This window comes from Ammospiza caudacuta, chromosome 6 (genome assembly GCF_027887145.1).
Source record: "Ammospiza caudacuta isolate bAmmCau1 chromosome 6, bAmmCau1.pri, whole genome shotgun sequence".
Classification (NCBI taxonomy): domain Eukaryota; kingdom Metazoa; phylum Chordata; class Aves; order Passeriformes; family Passerellidae; genus Ammospiza; species Ammospiza caudacuta.
In genome coordinates this window covers 15,482,913-15,508,200 of record NC_080598.1, presented here as the reverse complement: position 1 = coordinate 15,508,200, position 25,288 = coordinate 15,482,913, and the positions used below count along the sequence as shown (strand labels likewise).

At 47.3% G+C, this 25,288-nt stretch overlaps 1 protein-coding gene across 6 annotated transcripts in view; it reads right to left on the bottom strand.

The window, feature by feature from the left end:
* Window positions 1-12,018: 12,018 nt before the first annotated feature.
* Window positions 12,019-25,288, bottom strand: part of LMO1 (LIM domain only 1) — a 62,758-nt gene continuing 49,488 nt past the window's right edge. For all 6 annotated transcript variants that reach the window (XM_058807109.1, XM_058807108.1, XM_058807107.1 and 3 more), the window contains 2 exons: window positions 17,627-17,752; window positions 12,019-13,106 (listed from right to left, as the gene is read on the bottom strand). In XM_058807109.1, the coding sequence (XP_058663092.1) occupies window positions 13,001-13,106; window positions 17,627-17,752 (232 nt within the window). In that variant the 3' untranslated portion in view covers window positions 12,019-13,000. The remainder of the gene's footprint in view (window positions 13,107-17,626; window positions 17,753-25,288) is intronic.

The window sequence follows — 25,288 nt, the reverse complement described above, 5'->3', positions numbered from 1 at the left end:
CTTTTATGGATCTCAGTGTGAATCTGAATCATCATTTGGTGAGCAGGAGATGGGTGATATACAGCAGCCTGTCCCGCCTCGCTCCCTGGGAGTGCAGCAGCACCAGGGAGCACTGAGGCTGATAAATCCTGCCTGCCTCTGCAGGAACAGTGGCCATGGGATGGGATTTGCTAATGGAATATGGACCAACTAATCTCAATTAAAGGCATGTTCTTGTTGCACTGAGATCCCTTTCCCTCTACTCAAGTTGGGCTCATTTTTAAACCCTTCATTGGAAATGCACGCTGGCAGCTGAAGGCAGATTGTGCTGCTTGCTTTAATTAAAGGGACTAAAAATTACTTGGTTTCTGATGGGCAAGGAACATTAACTACCACTAAAGGATCTACTTTCATGTCACAAAGTCATCTAAACTTCCACCAACCTGCTTATAACTTTGAGAAAAAAAAAAATCACAAAACTTCAGCACATGTGTTGTAAACGCCTCAAAGTTCACAGGAGCTAAAACCCCAATAATGTAAACAGCAACGTGACAAATTATTGGCTTGAAAGGCCCCTTTACCTTACAATGTGACACCTCCTTGCAGCTGCCCCCAGAGCACAGACACTGGAGGCTGGACCAATGCTGTGGGCAGATGCACAGCCCTGGATGCTCAGTGGTGCTGCTGCAGGGCTCCTCTTGCACCTGTGCCCTTGGCTGCTCCTGCTGACCCTGCTTCTTGCTTGGGATTTTCTTCTGTCACGGACCAGGAAAGCCAAGAAACCTTATAGAAATAGTTTCCAAAGTAAACCAGGGACTTTAGGGTATGTGGCTTTAACAGCCTGACTGCCGAGAGCAGACACTGTCAGCAGCTCCCAGCATCAGGGCCATAAACAACACCAGCAGCTTCCCAAAGTGTTTCTCTTGGTGCATGCATGCACTTTCCTGTGAGACAGAAGCTGAAGTGATATTTCATTAAGGGAGCTGGAGCTAATCCTTCCCATCCCTATTCTTCCCAGAGCACAGGCAGGCAGGGCTGGGCAGCAAGGTTTCTGCTACCTCCACACCCCAAATCTAGCAGGAATGGAATATAGGAGGATTTTATTTATATATGATGGAAGGAAAAAAAAAAGATAAAATGTTAGAGGAGATGGTCCAGAAAGGCTGAAATATAAATGAAGGACTGAAGTAATCTACCCCTACTTTATGTAGTGGCATAGATATAAAAAAACCTGGGCTTTATTATTATTATCAGTATTTTTATTGAGAATCTTTTTTCTTCCCAAGAAAATTGTTTATGTAGAATGTCCCAAGAAGCTTCAATTTTTGTTTATATATCCATATATATGAGTGGTGGTAATTTGAAGCCCTCCAAACAATCACTTGTAAATTACCGCCTTTCTAAGCGGCAATATATATCCACAAATCAGTCCCAGGACACTGAAGCTATATATGAAAAGGTCAATTTATGTTACTCCAGGCAGAGAAAAAAAATTGCTCAGTTTTATATAAAAAGAAAATCTCTTATTAACATGTATAGCTAATTGGATAATAAAAAAAAGAAGACCTGGGCTGACTAGAAAGTTGATCTAGTGAACTCCTGAGCAGTGTAATTCACCAGGGCAGTGATCCCACTGCAGGTGCAGCTTTACCTGCTGCACAGCCCAGGTGTGGCTCCTGTGCCCCACACACACACACTGGGAATGTCTCACTGGAGGTGTCTGCACCACAGCAGTGCAATGCTCTGCAAGGAATCCCCAAAAAACTCAGGGCAGAGCCAACAATCTGAGAGGAGCTGGAGCAGAACGCTGCAGGACCAGACCCCTAATCCCAAATTCCTCCCCTCACATCTGCAGCAGGCAGCCCTGGAGCCTCCTCCTGTGTCAGACCATCTCCAGCCACGGGGAAGGGGCACTGGTTTGAGATTTTGCTAATAGGGATAAAACCCGAGCTTGTTTTATTTTTGTGGCGTAGGCAGCCATAACCACATAGCCAATCATGTGCTGCACATCACACATTGCTGCTGAGAAAGCCCTGCCAAGTCACCCCCTTGGGATTTGGGACGTGGATGGGCAGGGTTAACTCTGGCCAGATGAGCCCTGCCAGTGGTCTGTGTGCAAGGAAAGAGAGCAGAGGTTCAAAGCAAGGTGTGCTTGTACCTGCAGCCTTCTCACAGCCTTTATCTCCTGCTGTAAATGCAGTGTTTGGGGACAGCTGAAGGGGGAAGGTTAGCCCAGTGCTGCTTGATCCTGTTATCAGCCATAAACTGAGTTTCCAGGACCCTGAGCCTCACCACTTGCTGTCGCAGACATCTTCTCATGAAAAATCCTTTCCTTAGGATTTTTCCTCCAGAGAAGATGAGAAGCCTCATGAACAAAATGTAAACAATGGTTATCTGCTGCTGTGGAATGCAACAGGTAGATCTGTTGGTTTGTTTGTAATTAATGGCCAATCACACTCAGCTGGCTCAGACTCTCTGTCCAAGAGAGAAGCTTTGTTATCATTTTTTCTGATGCTATTCTTAGCTTAGCCAGCCTTCTGATGAGATCTTTTTCTTCTATTCTTTTAGTATAGTTTTAATGTAATATATATAAAAAAATAATAAATCAAGCCTTCTGAAACATGGAGTCAGATCCTTGTCTCTTCCCCAATTCAAGAACCCCTGTGAACACCATCACAACCTGTAACAGCAGAGTCCAGATCATGCACACACTTCTTAAAATATGCTTTTCCTCAAAGCAAGACTTTAGGAGGAGCTGCTCACAAAGCCAGCAAATGACAGCAACCAAAGGTTCCATTCATCAAGTGGCTTCTTAAGTGGCAGGAGTACTTTATAAGGCCAAAGCATCTATTTGCTGCACCTTTTCCTTCCATAAATTACACTCTTGGCTTCCTCAGCGAAGCACCACTGGAAACATGAAAGAAAACTAACAGTTGTATTGGGTCAAACATAAGAAAATAGAAATTACTAGGAAAAAATGCATGCAGGGCACTTTCTCAGACACTCAGGTGAGCTTACACCTGAGCAGCCCAGCTTAGAGGGCTTTTGTCTTCACGTTCCATCAGTGCACAAGCATTGCCTACAGAGCCTTTTTTGTTAGGTGAATATTAATCCTGTCCACACCAGCCTTGGCTTTTGCCATATTTTCAGGGAATTAGGACATTTCCAGGAAATTTGTCCTGGTTGTGCACAGGGAGAGTGCTGGGCTACTCTGGCAGTACCAGAGAGGCAATTAGTGTGAGGCACTGCAGCTGGCCAGCACAGACAGAGCACACTCATACACCCCAAACCAAAAGGGGAAAAATCCCCAAACTCCATTAATTCTGAGTACCAACAGCTTCAGAAAGAACTCTTTGCAGGGCAGTTTCAGAAACAGCCCCTTTGCAGATATTCAAAAATAGGAGTTGTGCTTGTTGAAGGAATTATTCACTGTGAGTTATTTGCTCTACTGATAAACTGCTTTTCCTCCATGTGCTTGTAGAAGGTGAGAGCCTCCTTGTTCTGCAAAGTCCCCAGAATCACCCCAAATTCCCAACATCACTGGGACAGGAAGGCATCATCCACAGAGAGGGAAAAAGCAACTGGATCTTGGTGGGAGAGAGGCCCCTCTGCCGGAGCCAGGGCTGGGCACCAGGGGCTGTCACAGCACAGGGACCCTGTCCAGAGCCACCTGGTGCCGCAGTCTGCAGCGGAGCAGGGAAGCAGCGGGAGCATGGCTGGGGCAGATGGACAGAGGGGCAGCAGCGCTTGGAGCAGGTGGGGATGCACAGAAATAACAACCAATCCATTGCTGCAGTACCCCCAGGCCGGGATGGGGCTGCAGGCGCCTGTCCCTGCAGGGGACACTGTCCCAGGAGCACTGTGACACAGCAGCGAGGCAGCACAGGGACAGGTCCTGCACTCTGTGAGCTGTTCTCCCCAAAAATGCACAGTGATGACCTGCACAAGCCTCAGGCTTGAGTCTGCAACCCCTCTCCCACACTGGTGGATTGGCTGGCCAAAATCAGAGCAGAGCTGACACGTTCTGATGTTGGGGAAATTACATCCCCCCCCAAAAAAGGGCATGGGGACATCAAATGCCATCAGGGTTGAAAGGCTTCAGTAATTCAAAGGTTTCTGATCTTGGAATAAGCCTTTGCCTAGTGCCACTTGGAACAGGCTTTGATTAAAGGGTATTTTGTTAATTGATGTTTAAAAGAAGGGTGGTTTTTTGCCTTTTTTAGAGGGGTTTAGTGCTTGTGCCGCCCTCAAGCTGCCAGAGCAGTGTGGGCATCACGGCAGCCTGGCAAGAACTGAGCTCCTGGCCATTAATTGCAGGATGGCTCAATGTCCTCCAGCTCCTTCCCCCCCTCCAGCTCCAGACATTGATGAATTTTAAGCTAAAAGACCAACTGAATTTATTATCTTCCATTAGTCTAATACAATACAATTTATTTTTAAACAGCTTCGCTCATGCAAAAGCATCCCAAAATGATTCACAGCAGATGACAGGCTCTGCATGCAAATCCAGGCAGTTTATACCCTCCTGCATGAGTTGTCCCACTGGCTGGACCACAACCAGGAGGATTTAATTACCCACAAAATGGCAGCATTGTGCTTTGTCCCACAGAATGTGCAATCAAAACAAGGTAAATACAGGAAACAACACATATAGGCAGAGCCAGGGGAGAGACAAAAGTAGATAAAAATATGAAAGAAAGGCTGAGAAAAATCACACTGTGCAAAAGATGCTGAAGAAGTGGGAGGAGAGGGAGAAGCAAGGGAAATGTTTGGAAACCAGGGTCACAGAAAGTGGAAGCTACTATAGAAGAGCAGGACTCAGAGGATGAGGGAAATACAATAGCTTGACAGGCAAAAAGTTTATTTGCATTAGTTCCAGTGTCATTTCTGCAAACAACCAACCAGCATTTCCAAAAAACACAGATTTTTTTTTTTTTTTTTTGACCACGCCTCTCCCCTACATTGTGGTCAGGACAGATTTACTTAAATGAGAGAGGTGAAAAACTCTCACCACAACAGCCTGACTCAGTCTCTCTCCCAAAACCCAGCAGGAGGGGATGGGAGCTTTGTACCAAACAGGGGCATCATTCCCCCCACAGCAGACCTGTCCTCCAGCCAAGGGGATGTGAATCAACCAGTGATTTGACATTCCTTTCCTTACATACTATTGCAGCTCTTAGCCAGAAGCCAGAACAACAGAGCACCAGCACATACCCCGTACCCACCACAAGGCTCACTCCCTCACCCAGGACGTGCAGACCCATCCTGCACTTTCTCCAGCCCAAACAAAAGCTCAGAAAAGGCCCACTGACCTGCTCCAAGCAGAGACTCACAGCACTTCACCCCAAACCAGCTTCCACCACCACCTGCAGAAAGTATAGCCCTGATCATCATGCTACAAACCACCTGCAGCTGCTCCAGCACAACCCCTGGGACAATTAAAGAGACAGAGGAAGGACACAGCAGCGTGTCAGAAAGCTGCGGGGTGTGCCTCAGCATTCCTGGTGAACCTGGACAAGCAGGGCCCGCAGGATGCGCGGGAGGAGCAGCATCACTGCCCGTGTGCAACGCAGCCACAGAGGGGGCAGGATCATTGTCTGTGCACAGTGTGCAACAATGCAGTAGCAGCTCAGCCCTCGGGGAGCCTGGACAGCCCTGCAGGTCAGGGTGAAGTGACACACGTGCTAAAGTGACGCAGCCACAGCCAAAACAACGCCCTGCCCATGCCAGGTCCCCTTCCCTGAGCCACCACCCGTGCCACCAGCCCCACTGCGCAGCCCATCACCAAACTGGGACCAGCTCTGGGGACATCACCTGGCACACACTCACAGATTCTGGGTTTGCTCTGGAAAACAACTCTCCATGTATGATTTCAAGTCAGACACCCCAAAAATCAAAATAAATTAATCCCACATGATTAATTGCATCCCATGGGATTAATAGCATAAAAGCTGTCTCACATGCCTTGTTTTTTTTCTCTCCATAAAGAAACAGACACTTATGCCATGTGAGAAATAAATTTTTCCTTCTGATTTTCTCCTTGTCTGTAGAACATTTATAAAGTGGAAAAGCCAGCGGCAAAGCATGTCAGAATTGTCTTTTAAGGGGTTAACATTTGTAAGATGAATGCTGCGAGAACTCTTTTTTTTTTTAATTAAAAAATATATTTCTGGAGCAAAAACACAAGCAATAAAGAGTGTTTGCCTGTTGGGAGACTTGTTTTGTAATGCGGTATGAATAACCAGCTGACAATCCATTTTTTTGTTTTCTGTTCGTATGGCCAATGGCCACGAGCCAGCCAACTTTATTGTCCTTGAAATGTCACGATTTTGAGTATGCACAGAATTCTTAACTGCCCAATTTACTGCATAACATCCCTTTTTATTATATGGCAACAATGTGATCCTGGGCTCAAAGACTTACTAGTTAAGAAGATTATGTGTTTTCCTTTTTCTGTTTTGTTAAAGTGCCAAGTCTTGCATTTTTGGCATCTTCTAAAGAATAAAATGTCTTCTGAAATATTCTTTCCAAGCACAGAAGTTACCTCAGAGGAGCTCGGCATGGCAGGGCTTTTCAGTACTTTCTCGCTCTCTCAGAAGTTCAGACGCATTTCTTTTCCTCAAAAGCTTCCAATTTTTGTCTCTTTGTGTGTATTGACAGCAGAAAAAATTGTCCTTCATAAGTTTGTGTTTCTTTACTGATAATTCATTTCTCTCTCTTTTTATTTTTCCCCCCCTTCCCAAGTGTGGAATGTTGGTGCGCGTGAGGGGAGCAGGCAGGAGACAGGCAGGATGAGGGGGGAACGCCTGCCTGCACCTTTGGCCACATCCCTGCATCCACAGCATCCTTGTGCTGCAAAGTTTTGGCCCCCCCCATTGCCCTTGCTGGGAGAGCACACCCCAAACTGGCAGAGTTTTAGCCACGTTCAGCTCTGGCACAGACGTGACACCCTCCCTCAGTGGGAGATGGATGTGCGAGGAGTGTGGCAGCACTGGCTCCCCCAGGTCTGGCACCAGGGAGCAGGAATATGCAGCAGCTGGAGAGTGCAGGGTCCATCACTGCTGCCCTGGGTTTCAGTGTGGCAAGAACCAGAGTGACTTTGCATCCCATCTCCTGCAGCTGCCTGGGCTTCCCCGGGAATGGAGCCTTTTAGATATGTTTTCATCAGCTGACATTTAAGTATGAATAAACAACTATTATGCATGCACTAAATATTCATGTTTTACAACATTGCCATTGCACTGAGGAATTATTTATGAGGCTGCTGCTCCCCAGTGGGGTGAGGGGACCCGGCTAAGGGCAGCCAGGAGCAGCCCCTGGGCTGTCACTGTGGCCACGACCGAGCCACAGAGCTGATGTATCTTGCCAAAGGATGGCATTTCCTAGAGCTTCCTCTGAGGGGAAAGGCAAGGGATCCTGCTCTGGAAGATGTTGTGTCCTGAACCTTTGCATTCCAGCTGAGACTTTGGGGCACCTTTCCTCCCCTTCCTCCTCCTCCTCCTCCTCCTCTTCCTCCTCCTCCTCCTCCTCTGTCAGAGGTCATTGCCTCAGCCCCCCAGGGCTGCTGTGACTACACTGTGTGTGCTGCCAAGGCAAGAAGCTTCACTGCATCTCTGGGCTCAGTTCAGCAAGAATTTTAAGAAATAATAACTAAAACCACCCTAAATGATGACAAAGATACTCTCAGAAAATCAGACTGCAAACAGAAGTTCCTCCTTCTGAACCCAAGCACGGATCATTAAAGGGGCTACTTAGGTTAAAAACCAGATTTTCTGAAAAGCCATTCCTGAGGGCTGGGGCCCTTCCTGTAGCTGCTGTTGGAGGGTGGGGACAGGGACACCTTGGGCAGTGTTCTGAACATCCCCTGCCCTTGGGGCACCATCTGGAGGGCTTGGCTTGAGGAGTCACCACTGTGATGGGACCCAGAGCCAAGGGGAGAAGAGCAATCCAGCCGCTTCCAGGGTGGCTGTCACCAGGGTTTGTCCTTTCTGAGCAGCACTGATGGCCACTCTATTACCACTAAAAGGCTTATATGTAACCCCACTGGGAAAGACATGGATGCCAAAGTGCATAGGGAAGCATTCTGGGGTGAAAAATCCCCATGTGAGCTGCAGAGGGAGAGGCAGACCAGAGGAAATCGATGCTTTTCCACTGCTGGGAGGCACATGGGGCTGTGGGTAAACCCCAGAGTGAAATGGGTTTTGAACAACGGTATTTTCATTAAATAAAATCACAATTTTCTAATTTCTGCAGGGATGTCAAGACCTTTAAGAAAATGCCTGATTCTGTTCAATAACAATAAAGCTATTCTCAAGGTAATTTTCTAAGTAAAATCACCCATAAAAGCCCAGGTTGCATTAGCAACGTTTCTTTCCAGCAGTGTTATTATCAAGGACTAAAAAAGGCAGCTGGGCCCTCTGCTCCCCTTCAGGCAGACAGCAGGCAGCACTTCCTTCCTCTCCTCAAATAATTGAAGTTAGCAGTGAAACATTCCTTGCAGGAAGCTCCTGCATCTTCAGGTTCATGTGGCCAGTGAGCAGGAGAGGATGGATGTGCATTTGTATTTACACTTCCACTGTTTACATCACTTATGAGGGGCTTCATGGTTCTTCTGTGGCAAACTGCTCTCGGTTTTGGGCACTTGCCCTCCAATCACTCACAAAAATTGCCCAATATTTGGTGCTTTCATCTGCAGCTAATCCCCTGCTTCATTCCACCTTCCTGTTTCCTGCTGTTTCTCTGGGTTTGGTCCTCCCAGCCCTACTTTCTCTCAGACCTTCACAAAAAACCTCAGCAACACAAAACTGCCCTGCCAGATGTCTCAGCCTGGCCAGAGCTGCCCTTGGCATCCTTCAGCATTTTCTATAAAACCAGAGCAGGACACCCAGGCGGGGTCATTCCCCTCCTTTAAGCAGTGGAGGCAGCAGCTGCTGGAGGAGGAGGGAGGCCAGGGCTCCACAAACAAGGACAGGGTTTAGCAATGGGACACAGAGTGAGCTAATGAACAATTAAGTCAGAAGCTTTCACTGGAAAGCCATTTCCACTTCCAACAACTCCACATTCCCTGACCTAGCTGGAATAGCCCCAGGTACCGGATCACTGACATCACCCCATGGGGCATCCTCAGCTCCATCCCCCTGCCCATCAAGCACATCTGGTGCTGCTCTGTCGGGCTGTGGATCATTTGGGGAAGTGGCTTTTGAGTGATTGCTTGCAGGACTTTGCTCACAGCTCGCTCACCCCAGAGACTTGGAAGTGAGGCACAGGGCCCTCCTGTGCTGGCAGACAGACAGACAGACAGACCTGGGTGAGTCCTGGGGTGTGCAGGGGATGGTCTGGGAGCACTCCCTGAAAGCCTGAGGGAGCTGTTGGTGTTGCAGACGTCTGCCCCGTGCCCATGGGCCTGCTGATTTCCATGCTAAAGACATTTCCTGGATGTGTGTGCCGCCAGGGAAAGCCACTGTCTCCGGCTCAGCTCTATTCCTGGAAGAGCAGCAGCAGCATCTGTGCTACTCCCAATATTGCATTTCCAGGACCTGCTCTGTGGCTTTGGAAATCCTCCTCCCAGCTCCCCACATCCCCCCTGGCCAATTAGGGAAGATGCCTGGTGGGGGTGATGCCCCCCTCCCCTGTGTGCCGAGGGACCGAGCCATCCCTTCTTGGCCTTGGGAAGCGCGGTTCACAAGCCAGTGACAGAGGGATGAAATACAAATATAGCATTTCTTGTAAAGTAAATTAAGCTAACAACGAGGTAACAAACCGCTGTTAATATTAGATTAACTTGTTTGGCAAGATATGAAATGGGGTGAGCTGGATTGCCGGTGGCGGAGTGCTCAATAGCGCTAATGCTGCTCAGGGAAGTATAACATCTCTCTGACAGACAGGGGCATGCTCCAAAAATAAAATAAATTAAGTCTGCAGGAAGAGCCAGAATCTGTGCAGCAATTACACCAGCATTAAAGATGAATGGAGACAAAGCCTAAGATTTTGATTGCCTTTAAACACTGGCTTGTTTTTTAATCTCAAAATCGGACTGTGCTGTGATCAGCCATTAGCCCTGACCACAAAAAGAGAAAGAGACAGAAGATCCTAGATTTTAGCATCCATAGTATGAACTTAAAATTCCTCTTTGATGTAAGATAAGGAGGCAAATGGCAGATAATGCAGAAGGTCAAGCCAGTTGAGTGCAGTTGGCAGCTGAGGCTGACTTTGGGAACGATGGAGGCTTGGGCAGAGGGGTCAGTGGCAGTCGTGTCCCCAACACGGAGACTGAGGCACAGGCTTAAATGTCATACTACATGCCAGTGGTCACTAAACTGATTAAGCAGTGGTTATCTTTAGCAGTAAAAAGGCTATCTGCTAATACTAAATTATTAGCAGCTAAAATGCCATTTACTCTGCTCTGATTCCTTGAATGAATATTTATGCCAAGTGATGACTATAACACCATCAAAAGGTTTCTGTGCTCTGCTCTGTAGAGTGGAAGCGATTATTCAAGAGCAGGCCTGCACTCCAGCCCTTGTTTCTATTAAGCAAATTTGCAGCATTCAGACAAGAATTCATGATTGCATTGTCCTCCTGGGATTTTTATTTTTAAAGGTGTCCCACTTGCAATGCTCTTTGGGGCACAGGCTGTGGCAGGTAGCCCTTGTCTGCTGTGCAGACACAGAAAAGAGGGACACAGATGCTGCAGTTTCTCCCTTGTACTTTTTCATTTTAAAATATAAGATAATTGGCTATTTGCCCCACCCTATTCAGCACTGAGTTGTGTCCTGCCCCAGGTATTCCTCCCATCCACCCAGTCTCCAGCTGGGGCTTTTGCATGAGCCAGCATCATGAAATTCCTCCTTAGGTATCAGGAATCAGATCTACAGCAATGGTGACAAATCAAGAGGGCTGCCCATCAGAAATGAAGCCCCTGCACCCCAGCAGGGGAGCAGTGCCTGCATTTCACAGCAAGGGCAAGTGCTGGGAGGCAATGGGAAGCCACTGCTCCTGTCATGGCCCATGGTGTAACTAAGGTGCCTTTCTCTGAAGTACTCAATTTTTAAACTGGTACCAAAACCCTCCTTAAGAATCTGAACTGAAACTGAACAGCCCCTCCAGCTTGTTTGGTGAGTGGTTTTGGTTTGGCTTTACTGCTCCCCTCCTCACCACAGGACAGCAGCCTTGCCCAGCCATTGTGCGCTGAATTGCAGCAAATCCCACGGGCAGGCAGGCAGGCAGGCAAGCAGGCAGGGATCCATCAATCCAGAGCACAGGCAGGGGCAGGGGCTGTCTGGCAGCCCATTTCAGCAAGGAATGGAAACACTTGGGCAACAAGCTGCTCCTTCCGTAGCCCCAGGGTGGCTGCCTCCAACAGCCTCTACAAAAAGAGCATCAACTCTACAGTTTCTCAAAAGACAACCTCCCCCCACCCCAAAAAGCACTAAAACAGAACAGCAGTTTAAACACCACATATGCATAGGCAGCTCTAAGTGGCTCTTTAATTCCTATTCCATGTTTATGGGAATAAAAAGGGATGAGGCCACACATTTTATACTGGGTCTCCCAACCCAAAACATGTTTGTGAAGCAAAATCACTGAATCAATCTACATGTCTGAGGTAGCTCTAGATGACAGGTGATATTTTGAAGCATGCTAAGTGTCTGGTGGTGTTTTGCTTCTGCTTAGCCATTATTCAGCACAGGTGTACATAAAAGCATTTCATGCAACAGGTAGAGCAGCACCAAGCTGCACTGCATCTGGCATTTGCAATTCAGAGAACACACACAAGCGACCCAGGACCAGCAACCAATTAAGTCACATCAGAAAAAAAAGTACTCGGTGTCTATTTATTAAAGGAAAGGGGGGTAAATCTAGGAAAGGAAAGAAGACAAAATAAATAGAATTGCAGCCATCCTTTACAGCTACTGGTGCACTATATTAAAGTGACACTCACTATACAAAGAAATGTGTTTGATACAGTCCAGTGGGTTGCACATGAATTGCATAACCTTGAAAATCATTGCACAAAGCATCGCAGCAGGAACACAGTTCAGAATTTTTTCTCCGGGAGATGCTTCAAATCTGATCGCTTTTATTTCGTGGGAGGTCAAAGCACCTGGCACAGAGTGAGCAGAAAGGGCTGGGAGCAGGGATCTGCTGCATCAGCGCCCGGTCACGTCCCAGCCCTGACATCAGCTCCCGCAGCAGCTCTGACCTGCACAAGTGATGCCCCACGGGAAAACCCCACTGCCTACCAAAGCCTTGGAATTAATATTCTGATCAATGGCCAGGCACCTGTTGGCAGGGCTGCAGGGAGCCTGCTCCTCGCAGCCCACACTGGAGACAGCGGATCAGGCAGCCAGCAGGAATTCCATGGCAGTGCTGTGTCTGAATCCACAAGGAGCCTCTCAGCCAGCAGCCCAGCAGGGCACAGCAGCCCTGCCAGCCATGCCCAGGGTTCCCAGCCACCACCTGCCCCCAGCTCATTCCCCCCATTATCCAGGGAAGCAGGTGGTTGGATGGAAGGCTCCACAACCCTGCAGCAGCATTTCCCCCAGTTATTATGAGACAACCTGCCTCTGCTCTGATCCATGCAGTTTCCAGGGAACTGTGTACACGTTTCCAACAGTCTAAAGCACAGGAAATACAGGAATGGCTTTTGCCACACGGGGAAGAAACCACGGCAAAGATGACCAGGAAACATTCATAATTTTTAATTCACACCAGTAATAAAATTGCATTACATTTTTCATAAAATAAATGTTCCAGTTTATATACAGAAAACAGACTGTACAGAGCCCTCCCCCAGACCCCAAAAACTCACAAACATACAGGCAATGCAGTGCTCAGCTAAGCAGGCACAACTGTACATCTAAAATTGTAACTGCTTTGTGTTGGGGGGGAAAAGTACTACAATGTATATAGTCCTCTCTGGACCAAGAATTAAAAAAATATTGCAGGCAAGCTGACAGACGCCCTCGCTGCTCGTGCGGCCAAGCGCCCATCCCACAGTGCTCCAGCCAGGCAGGGGCTGTTATTGAACCTGGGACTCGAAGCTCCCGTTCAGCTGCCCTTCCTCATAGTCCATCTGACACAAGATCATGTTGTTCTTCAGGAAAAATTTGTCTCCCACGCAGAATCTGGAAGATAAAAAAAGGATTGGAGGGTGTGAGTATGACCAGACATGAGAACGGGGGGAGTTTGAGGCGGTTTGGGTCCAGAGGCGACTCTGGTGAGCACAGTTTGATTTCCAGCTCTGCCAGTGCTTCCCCCCTTGCCACCCCAGGGTTTTGCTGTCCCTTTCCCTGGCACATCCGTGCTTGGCTCCAGGAGGAGGCTGGGAGCAGTTCAGGGACTTGTCCCTGCAGACAGGAGATGTGGGCTCTCCAACCAGGAAGCCAAGCAGGTGATATTACACAAAGCCTATTTGAAGTTTTTGCTGGTATCCACATTTCCACAGCTCCCTCGGGTGAAGCAGTATTTACACTAATTTCCAGGCAAGGACTGGCTATTAAGTCCTCCCTCACCCCCTTGTGTACAGTGCTGAACAATAAATAGAAATTTCTCGGTGGCTGGACTCCTAACCTTTATCTTCATTGAGCGAAGGGCACTGCTCTCTATATACCATGTAAATTGTTCTGTTTGTCTTGAAGTTGACAGAGAAGCTTGTGATATTTAACAATTTTATTTGACCATTAAGGTCAAAAAAGTTCCACATATAAGATCGGAGAGGTGTGAATTGACAGCCAATAGCTTTTTCCGCCCTGCCTGCTTGCCCGCCCAGGAATCAGAAGCTAATCTTTACTTCTTAAGATAACAAATAATGTTCTCAACACCCAATTCAGGGGCTGGTTTTTGTCCATAACACTGGCAGGGCAGTGACAGACGAGAGCACAGGCAGCCCCAAGGGCTGAGTCTGAAATCAGCCTCAGGCCCCTAAAGCAGAGAGACCCTGGGTCAGGCACTGTGCCTCAAGGCAGCTCTGCACTGAGAGGAAGGGGTAGGTGCCAGCCTCTGGCAAAGCAAATATCTACAGGAAGATCACTGGAGGTGATGAGATGAGATGAGATCACCTTAGCAGACCTCAGATGCCCATTTCCCCCGCTCCCAGGCAGAGCTTTGGCACTGCCTACCCCTTGTCTAAAGTGCTTTCATCATCTGTAACTCAGGCACCTTCAGGCAGAGCGTCTCCATAAAAATGAGTATTTTCTGCTAAAAGAACAGGACTGATAACTTTAGAGCTTCTTTACAGGCCCAGCACAGGCACAAGTTTTCTCCAACTGGACACCTGCAATAAGCTGATTAATTTGCCAAGTTGGTACAGAGAGAACTGGCCATTGGTTCACACTTTATAGGATTTCACTGAAGACCTTCCATCTTCTTTCCTCTGTGGCACATGCCCTAGTAGTTCTGAAATTCAACCTTTTCTGCATATTAAAAAGATAAAAATTATTCCTAATTTCAACTAAGAGCTTTTATGGTAAAAACTGTACTGCACACACTCTCCCTTAACACCACCTGCCCCAGGAGCAGGTTTACTCACAATAAATAACAGACACAGCTGCTTGCTTTTCACTACTTATTCCTACCTTAAGTGCCATATAAATTTCGAAGAAGAGAAATGCAAAAATTATTCTTGCCACACCTGGTTTTGGGTGTAGAAGAACGAAAGGAAGAGCTGGAGAATTTGGGAGTTGGAAGGTGTGGGGGTGTGTACAAGCACATGGGAACTGAAATGGTCTACAAGGGTACCCTAATGTGATGTGAAGTTTTGGGAGAAGGGTTTGATTCACTGGAAAGGCAACTGTTTCTACCTGCCAGTCCTGCAAACCCACCAGTAAACTGGGATCTCTTCAGCTGATGCATCACAACTGGAAACCTCAGGCCCAGTGTCACACTGTCAGCCCCCAGTGTGAAGGGATATTGGAGCAGGGATGTTGCAGAGCCTGTCTGGGCAATCAAATTCCAGACAGCAGTGAGAAATAGGTGCTGAACCTACTCTGCCTTTCCTTAAGAGTGATTTTCTTCCCAGCAAACCCACACTTCAGATAATGGCAAGAGAAGGAGCTGGATTTCCTGCAACCCTCTAACACTGACCTAGCAGCCAGTCACAGCAGTGACCAGCTGTTATCCAGCACTGTGATGACCATGACAACTTCAGAACAGTTTAAAGCATGGCAGGATGTGTGGTAACGCAGGACTTGATGCAAAACTGATGTTTTAGGGAATGAAAGTGATGAAAACATTGCACACTTGGTAAAAATATTAGAGATTTTGCTGTGATGGATTTAGCACCCTATACAGAGCCCACCTATAGAAGGGCAAGCAAGCTGGAAGAGAACTGAGGAAAGGTCTTCATCATCAAATCTCTTCAGAGCTGAAGAACAAGACAGGGTTTCTGGTGAGGTTTCCAATTCAAAACCACAACTGGCATCCACCTCTGCAATTCTGGCTTTAGGGTTACTTAATCTCATGCTCTCAGTTCAGCATCCATGCTGTCTGTTACAGGATCACTTCCATTCTGCCCTTTCAAGCCCAGATCTCCACAAAATAAGTCATAAAAATTGGCAGCCCTCTGACCTCAGCCAAAAGCAAGAACCTACACATAGAGCCCATCTTCCAGAACAGTTCAGCCCCTCACAAACTGAGCAAATCCTTTGTGCATCACAATTCTGCCAGAGCTGGGGGATTACCTGCCCTCTCCTGCCAGGCAGTGACAGCCCTGGAGGTTGTCTGAAGGACAGAGTGGGACCACGCTGGCAATTGAAAAGGGAAGGGAGGTGCTTTGGAGCCTTTGAAATAAAGGGTGAAATTTAAAAGAAGTTACTGAAAATGAAAACTAGGCAGCACTAGGATTTTCTGGGAGAGAAGAAGGGTGAGGGAGGGGTTTGATGAGAGACACTCAGCCTGCAGACTCCAAGGCCAAGCAGCACTCCTGACTGTGCAGCCCAGAGCCTCTGAAAGGACATTTCCAGCCCCAGGTTCGGTGTGGAGCTTGGGAGCAACTTCTCCTGCTCGGGAATCATCAGGAGGCTGAAAAGAGCTGATCCTGAGGGCTGAGCCTGGCAGCACCCGCCACACTCCCGATCTGGAGACAGATGCCAGAACTGAGCGTCTCGGGGGATGGGGTGGGATCGCTCTGTGCTCAGGAGTCTCAGAACAAGCCTGGGCAGCCGGCAGGGCCCGCAGCGAGCCCAGGGCCGGGAGCCACTAGATGTCACTGCCGCCCCGGCTCTGCCACGGCGCCCGTGCGGGGACCGCGCTGACGGGATTCTGCACCTGGAACACACAGTGCCGGCGGGTACAGCACCTCAGCCACCCCCACCCTGCTCTGGCACCACCCTCCCGACACCAAATCCACCTCCGGGCTGAGCCGCTGGCGGGGCTGCGGGAGCAGAGCCGGACAGCATCTCCCCAGCTCGGGACAAGCTGGCAGGGGCTGGCATCCACACACGTACGGCTGCTCCGTGAGAGATCCCACTGAGACTCTTTTCTGGGCTGTTTAAGTCAGGATTTTAGCTTGACTTTTACAGAATTGGGTTCTCCATCTTCCCACAAGTTTTGTCATCTCTCTCATGCTTTCCCATGGGATGAGGCATTGCATCCTAGTTTCATCTTTGGGAAACACAGCCACAGATCCAGAAGAGGAACACCAGCACAGCCCTTGATCCTGGCATCCACCTCTGCAATTCTGACTTTAGGGTTACTTAATCTCATGTTCTCTGTTCAGCATCCATGCTGTCTGTTACAGGATCACTTCCATTCTGCCCTTTCAAGCCCAAATGTCCACAGACTAAGTTTAAAAAACTGGCAGCCCTCTGACCTCAGCCAAAAGCAAGAATCTACACCTAGCCCATCTTCCAGCCACTACAGCCTGACTAAGCAAGCAATAAGAACTGCAAGCAATTCCAGGTCTATCTTGGACAAGGATGGACAGCTGGATGCATCAGAAGGTGACAAAGTATCACATCTGGTTCTGTGGGCTTCCATTCTTCCCATGATGATCAACAAACATGGTGCTTGCTGGGAAGAGTTTTCACAGCCCTCCCAAACTCAACTGGCTACAGGTAGTTCAAGTGAAAACACTGTGCATGGTCCTTTATTATACTCCCTGATGTCCATCTTCCACCCCGCAGAAATAAATAAGCCCCACTCAAAATTATACCACCAAGATCCCCTATTAATTATACAACTAAATTGATTTGCTCCTATTGTTGGAAAGGGCTTAGCCAGAGTATTTTTCTCCTTCCTGTCCCTTCTCTTTATACATCTTCTTTCCCACTCCCAGTTTTGAGCATGTCAAAAACATGATTTAAGTGAGATAATGTCAGTTTGCTAGAGGAGGTCCATTCTCCATCATCTGCCTTCTGCAAAGAGGGCAGCTCCTGAAAGGACGCTGGAGCAGTTTGTTTTATTCAGCAGCAGCTGGACAGTCTGTGTCTGTGTCCTCCCCCTTGCCCCTCCAATTCCCACCAGCTCCAAGGGGATTTACAGTCAAAGGGCTACAGGTACTCACACGGATCCCCAGGTCAGCCTGGCAGCCCAGCCCCAGCCCTGCCCCCAGGCTGTGAGCCCAAGCTGGGCAGTGTGCATCAAACATTTCCCTGTTTCACTGGCAAAGGTATAAATTAGTTTGTGTGTACAATGACTGTGTCCTCACCGCTGGTTGCAGAGCTGACAGGCAAAGCAGTCCAAATGGTAAACATTATCTCTGGCCCTCATCACCATCTCAAAGGCAGGGATCAGTTTACTGCAGGCAGCACAATTCCCGGTGGTACCAAAGAGCCTGCCAAAGAAGCACAATCATTAGAAGCCATTTTAATTAAATGGTGGAAGGACTAATTAAGTGTAATTAGCAGTATCAAATACTGTATTGCACCAATAAATAGAAGTTGCAGTCTCCATTTCACTGACCAACCAGCATGCAGGAACTTGGGATAAAAATGCCTGGTGAGCAGGCTCCGATCATCGAGATGAAACTTCATTTGCTTTGTGAGCCTAGGGCTAATTTGCTGTCTAATGGAGAAAAGCATTAAACACTTAGAGCACTATTTTGGGGCTCACAAAATTTCAGTCAAAAACTATCTGCCTCTCTGCAGCAGTGGGGTAGGCGCTGGGAGCTGCCCGTCCTGCTCCCCAAGGGCCTGCTATGCTTGGCTGCAGCCTGGCGGAGGGACAGGCTGGCAGCAGGACACACAAGTCCTGCAAACTTTGCCAATCCTGGCAGGCAGCACTGTAACAGAGCTCAGGAAGAACCTCACTTACCTGCTGCTTACAAAGAAAAAGCACAGTTTCTCTTGCAGTGAGTGCACAGCATTTCACCAGGTATCTCAGAGAAAGAGCAAGCCCTCCTCCCCGGCTGTGCCTCCCCAACCCTCCCGGGAGCCAGCTAAGCCCTTCCAGGGCGGCCTGAGCAGCACGCTCAACCGTTCCACTTCAGCTCCCCGCCCTCCAGGACAGCCCTTCAGCACTGGAAGCTTTGGCATTTCCATCTTGGCTTTCACTATCTGTCTCCCCAGATGTCTGCTGCTGTTGCAGCTCCTGCCAGGGGACTCGAGCACGACTGCGGCATCCTTCCCGCGGCCCCTTGCCCGAGGTGTCCCTGCAGACCCTGTGTGTGCCAGGGGCTGACAGAACTGAGGTTCACCCCACCACAGGCCACACGTGGTTAGTCCCTTGGCCTAGGGGATGTCAGAAATGGCGTTTTGGGGGTGATGAGCCTCAAGAGGTGCAATCCCTGCTGGCCATTAGCTCTGTGCACGCAACGCGCCGCTGCCCGCTGACAGAGCTGGGCTCGCGGTTTGTTTCGAGCCATCGGTTCTGGCTGATTCCACAACACGCAGATGAGAAGCATCAGGAAAATCTATAACCAATTTCTAAACCTGCAATTTGCCAGGCAAATCAATACTAATTATTACTGGCCAGTAATTGTGAATTAAAACACCCAGGAGTGTTACAGAAACCTCCACACAACTCTCCCACCCTCCTACAGTGCTCCCGAAGTCAGCTCGCTCTCCAGCTGTAAGAAAGCCCACCTTTATTTTTCTTTAGAAGTGGTATCAGGGGTCTTTCATTAGCCTGGCTGGAAAATCCCAGGCCTTTCTATGAAGAAACAGCACTACATTTTTTTCCCTCAGAGCTAAATCACACAAACCAAAACAGAAACACTCATGCAGGACGGAAAATCCTCAAAGGGAGTACCAAAATTTCTTCCCCCATGATTCCATCCTCTGAAGGCTGAAGGGCAGAGTGAAATCCCAGCTGTATAATTTGCACCAGCAAAAGGCAGTCCCTTTCTCCCTGCAGGCTGACCCCTCTTGCTCCTGCCCCACAGGCAGGCAGGGCAGCTGGGCACGGGCCTCGGCTGCCCAACGCCAGCAGACAGGACTGCAAAAATGCAGCTCTGAAAAGCATCCAGGTCTCCACCCTGGAACACCCTGGCTCTCATTCAGCACCCACTCACAAATCAAGCCATTACTGCAGACATCCCTCCCCTCCTCAGCCTAGCTGCCCTGTTCCACTTGGGCACAGCAAAGCCTGACAGCTTTTGCCAGGATTTTCCCATTTCCCATAAAACCAGGCATCCGTTTTTAGAGTACCCAAGTCACAGCAAACTCAAAAAAATGAGTCAAATGCATTAGGCAGGGAAACTGGGAGGTTAATCCTAGATTTGCTCTGTGCCCAGCACTGCTACATGCACAAGTATAAAATATCCATTATTCATTAGCATCACAGTTGTGTGGAGCTCAATCTAGATTAAACAAAATAAAGGGGCCCCAGACAGCACCATTTGCATTGTTAAGCAGGTGCTTTTCTTCAGCCTTCAAATAGGAGACTTTTCTAAATGGAAATGATGGGGAAATTTGGACAGATGTTCACTTAACTATTTAAACAGTTAGCTTAAGAAACATGAAAAATGTATTTGGCATCGTATTCACCTGTCTCCTTTCAGGGGTTTTGGGGGTAAACCAATTGTTAAACAGCTTTGACTGTTTGCATAAGATCTGAAGCTTATGTTCTGTCCAGCTGAAATCATGTTGCCTTCTAATGTCTACATAACGTGGCTTCCAGAGAGTCAGAGTGCTAATCTTTGTCTCTTCTATCAAGTTTCACAGGCCTCCATACCCTCCCTTTCCCAACAGATGAACATTTCACACTTATTCTAGCACCTCCTAATTTTATTCTGCTTTTCAGGGAGTGATTTAGAGCCCCATGTATTCACCATGCTTCTAAAAATACGCCATAACTTGTAGCTCAGTGAACATGACATTTTTTTAATCTGTTGAAAGGAAATGCAAAATGAACAGAATCTTTTGCCCTTTTTTTTGTTTGCTTGTAGAAAACCTGCCACCTCTGATATCTCTGATATCTATCTCTGATAGATCCAGAAGCTACTTGAGCTGAAACTTCCTGAAGTGGGGAGTTTAACATTATTGGAAGGAAGGAGAGAAGATAAGGAGCAGGAGGAAAAACCTTCTGCCCCAAGCCCCATCTGTGGTTAAATTTAAAATAACCCCACATGAACAAACTGATCTGCATTCTGTCCCCCAGACACCTTCATAACAGAAGCAACACTCTCTCACACATTCACACACACGAAGTTGAAGCAGATTAGAAAAATCTATCAGAAGATGTTTAGCCTCTACTTACCAGCTCGGAGCCATTGGCATAAAACAAGCTGGAAATACAGAAAGTTTTCAGTTTGGGGTTGTTTTGGTTCTTCTAAAAAAAATGTATTTATTCATTTCCCTTTGAAGTTAAAAGGCAACAATTTTTAAGTACAGATTTATTCCCCTTTATGTAACAGGAAGATCCAGCCAGCTTGTAAATAAGCATAGACTATGCAGATTTAAAATTTAGCACAATTAAACTTTTACCCTGTGGTAGTAATTATGTTTAATGGCTCTTAGCCTGAACTTAACCACATCTATTGTTGTCAGCCAGTCTAAAAGCAGGAGTTTGTCCAAGGACAATTTTCTGTAGTTTATGGGCACACTAAAAACCCTGCTATGCCCTGTTCTCATTGGCCATTGATGTCAGTGTGTATAGTAAAAATTAAAGCTAATTGGCATACAGGAGCAGCCCTGAATGCAAATGAATTTATGGGAAAAGAAGGGAGCGCTCCTGGAAGCAGTAGGCAACTGCCAAAGGATGGGTTTTATGTAGTCTTGTCTGGGCTAAAGATCAGTCTTGTGTTTGGTGATCCAGACCTCAGCAACTCTGTGAGTACATCTTAAATTAATTCAAACTATAGTAATGTCAGAGCACCCTGGAGGGTTTTCTTTTTTGAGGGGAAAAAGAATGTTAAAGGGCTCTTACAGTAGGGAAAACAGTAAGAAACTTTTAATGCAAAAATGTTGAGTTTAGCACCTTTTAACGGATTTTTTTGTTCAACCAAGATGTTCAGGGGGCCTAAACTGAGAACCTGTTTGCCTATTTCTGTCTCCACTAGGAACAACAATCTGGTTTAGTCATTGCCTACAAGAAGAGAGTCCCCATTTCTTCTCGCCCCCTCTAGCCTGGTGTCTGACTAGATAGCAGCTTGCAATCAAAAAAGAAGGAGAAAATCTCCCCTCTGCAGAAAGAGCAAAAATTTTGGAGCTGTTGACTTCATATGAGACAAAAAAAGAGGAAGCAGGACAAGCACATAAAAATAATGAATGGTACAGAAAGGAAAGGTTGGCAGTGTCAACCTTTTTGTGTATTTTTTAAACACAAGAACAAAACAAGTTCAAAATTCAAACAGCTGAGTGGAGACTAATAATTCCCCCCCAAAAAAAAAAGTTTTTGTCAACACTGAAAGATAAGAATTATGAATGGAAGGAAGACTAGGAAGACTAAACACTAACCTACAGATAAATATCTACATTTGTAGATATTATGTATGACTGTATATTTTTCTACTTTTTCAAATATCCAGATTATCTGGATATACAAGTTTCAGAAGAGCTATGGAACTCCATGCTCATATCCTCCCCAGCCAGAAGGTAAAATAGGTTTTCCCCTACACCTATCCTATTTGCTTGCCGCTGTTTATTTCTTAGTTTCATCAGGGCTTGCTGTAGAACCAAACTTGCTTAATGTAATTGGAATCCATCCTCATAAAAAGAAACAGTTTTGCCCCTACCTTTTGAGACAAACCAACGACTGGTTTTTCAGTGAGGGTGGCTCTTAAATACTGCTATCAGTATCTTTCCCATCTGTGGATATTAGAAATATGCTGAGCTACAAGTGTGATTTGACTGGAGTGTTGAATATACCAATAAATGCAGGGAAAGCCTGAACATCACTTAAAAAGATGAAAAGGATAATCTTAAAAGCAACTTCAGATAACTTTGCTGTAATCAGCCTTTGTGTAATATTAGAGAAAGCCTCAGTGATAGGAGATCCTTCAGCATGGTAAATACATTATTAGCTGGTGCACCCTCCTATCCAGGACACTGTTGGCAGTGCTGCAGTGGGAAGTCATGTCAGCTGAAGGAAATGCATTTTGATACTAATGAAGTTGGTCAAGCTGTCCTCTCATGAAGCCTTCAAGTTCAATCCCAAAGAATTTACATCTTGCATGCCAAAGGCTTTGGCATTCAAGGACAGCATAGAGGGGGAGTTGAACCAGTACAAAACAGCCCCTGGCCAAGTGACCACGCTGGTTCAGAGACTGCTGGGCCTGAACTTCAAGGTTGCTCTAGGGAGTCTGTTTTCTCTTGAAGGACACATCTGAATGTTCACTTATTTTCACTCCTTTGGCCTCTCTCTCTCCATATTTTCAGAGGGTATTTACAGAGATGCTGGGACCATGAGCATGACCAAGTCCTCCTGCCCTGCTCCAGCCTTTCCCAGGGTGTGACTGGAACTGCTGACCTTAAACCCATCCTTGCTCTGGCACTGCTCAACACAAGTGCAACAACGTCCTCTTAGGAGAGTTTAAACACAGCAGCCAGAAAACTGCAAAGCTGAAAGTGCCAGAGGCATGCTAGTGTACCACAGCCAGGCACAATTGCTCCCCATTAGCTTTCCTCCTCAGTGAGAAGTTGTGGAGGTGAATAAAAAAAAGGGCAAAAAGCAAACAAACAAACCAAGTATGGGCACAGGCTGTGAGAAAGTCCTGGACCAGCTACTGCAGGGGGAAAAAAACCCCTGTATTTTAACATCACAAAGCACAGCAATGTTGCCAAGACACATTGTATTTTGAGCCTAAATTAATCCTCCTTAATCTGTACAGACACCAAGTGTAGAAGTGAGGGTGTCCTATGCAGCATGCAAGATGCTCCCTATTGCGAGGCAAAAGCAGCACTTCAGCTCAGTGACATTTTTAGGCTCTGAGCAGACACCATTTGTTCAGCCACACTGCATTTATACCTCTCCTTCCCACACTAAACATGTCCCTTGAAAATCCAGCAGGACATGCTCTTGGTGCATAAACGCACACTGTGCTTCTCCAGAGGGAAAAAATATCCCAAATTCTCTCCTTCCTGCTTCAAAGGTGCTGCAGCTTCTGCAGGTTAAAGCCACATTCTGAGCATTAGTGATGTCCTGGGGAGATTAACTTAAAATCTGCCTGTTGGGGCACACACATCTCAGCTCCCAAAGGCTTGCCCTCACACAGCCAGCCATGGTTTAGTGGTTGTTGTCCCTGACTTAGGGAAGGCCACCACAAGGAGGGAATTTGTCCACATCCTCCTGTGCCCACAAAGCAGGGCACCCATGTTTGTGCTCTTATCACACAAGAAAATTCAACCCTGCACACTTGCCAGATACAGAACACTTCACCTAAAGGGCTCCTAAAGTGATTCATTGACAGAATTAATGTCCTGGGACATTTGGAATAGAGCAAAACCCCCAGGACTTGGCATCTGAGTCACTGGAAGTAGGAGCTGCTGAGGGTGGAGTTCAGGCCTCTGTGATACAGACAGTGCTGAGGGATGACAGGGGATGGCAGTCCTGCCAGGAGCTCCCTGTCCCTCAGGTGGGATGCAGAGGGCTGCTCTGCTCCCTGGAGGCACCCACACCATGTGCAGAGTGATGCCATGCTGAGTTTGCAGCCCTGATCCAAACCTGTGGGAAGGTGGGTGAAAAGAACTGCCATGAAAGCCCCTGAGAACAGCATCAGGATTTCCCGGTAAACCCTTCTCTTTTACTGATTCACCACCATTTTAAAATGCAGGTTTTGAGCTTTCTTTGGAGTCTAATTAAGGCCCCAATCAGTTTACATGATGAAAAACTTTCCCGACAGCAGCATATCAAACACACAGAAGCAACAGTTCTGCTCCTCTCAAAGCGAGCCCGACTCGCCTTTGCTCGTGTGAGGGCACCATGCTGAGTAAAAAGGAAAAATCACATTCTTCATCAGCACTTCACAGTGAAATTTAAGTTGTCAGCTCCTCACGGGAAATCCTGATGCAACACCCAGGCCGTCCCTGTGAAGCGGAGCTTGGTGAATGTTTAATTACGCCTCGGAACAAACACGCAGCGCTGCATGGGGGCTGCGAGGGGCCATCTGAGCCTGCATGCTAAGCTGCTCTGTCCCACAAGCAGCTCCTTCAATAGCATTTGCTTATCAAAAATAATTAGAGGTAGGAATGCTGGAACTGCGATTATGAAACAAATGGTAAATCTATTTGCTGAGATGAAATGTATTGAAAGATACATCGAGACACAGCTGGAGACTGAGGTGATACCACAAGGATAACAACTCGAGATCCAATTTCATCTTTCATGATTAAAAAATGAGCAAGAAAGTGTTTTATGAAAAGTGAAGGTTAACAAATGTTCCTTCACAAGCAATGACGACAGTTTATCTTTTGAAACAAATGATCGGGCTGTGGTCTGCTCGCAGCTCCTGGAACACGCTGGAAGGATTTCTGCTGGAAACCCACTGGGGATCAGCACACAGGGTTGGCAACCCACCCTGCTCCCAGGGCCTGGGACAAAGCCAGCTCCACAGGGACGCTGCCACAGCAGGGAAGGAGCTGGCACTGTCACTGTCCCGACCCTCTGCCACAAGCCCATCCCTAGCCCCAATCCCTGCCGTGGCTGTGGCTCATCAACATCTGCCCTCAGGAGGGTCCCAGAGCTGCAAACTGACAACAAAACATTCCAGGAGCCCTCTGACTGAATTCCTCTCACTGTTCTCCAGGTAAAGTGCTCCCTTTAGGGTGCAACCACAGTGTGAAGCAGAACCCGTCAAAAAAGTTATTTTAAGGGATGAATTCTGCTAAAATTTGACTAGGAGACCAAACACTGTGAGCTGTTTAACAAGGAGGAAAAAATGTGGGTAGAGACTCTAAAAACTACTAATGTGAAGGAATTATATAATGATGGG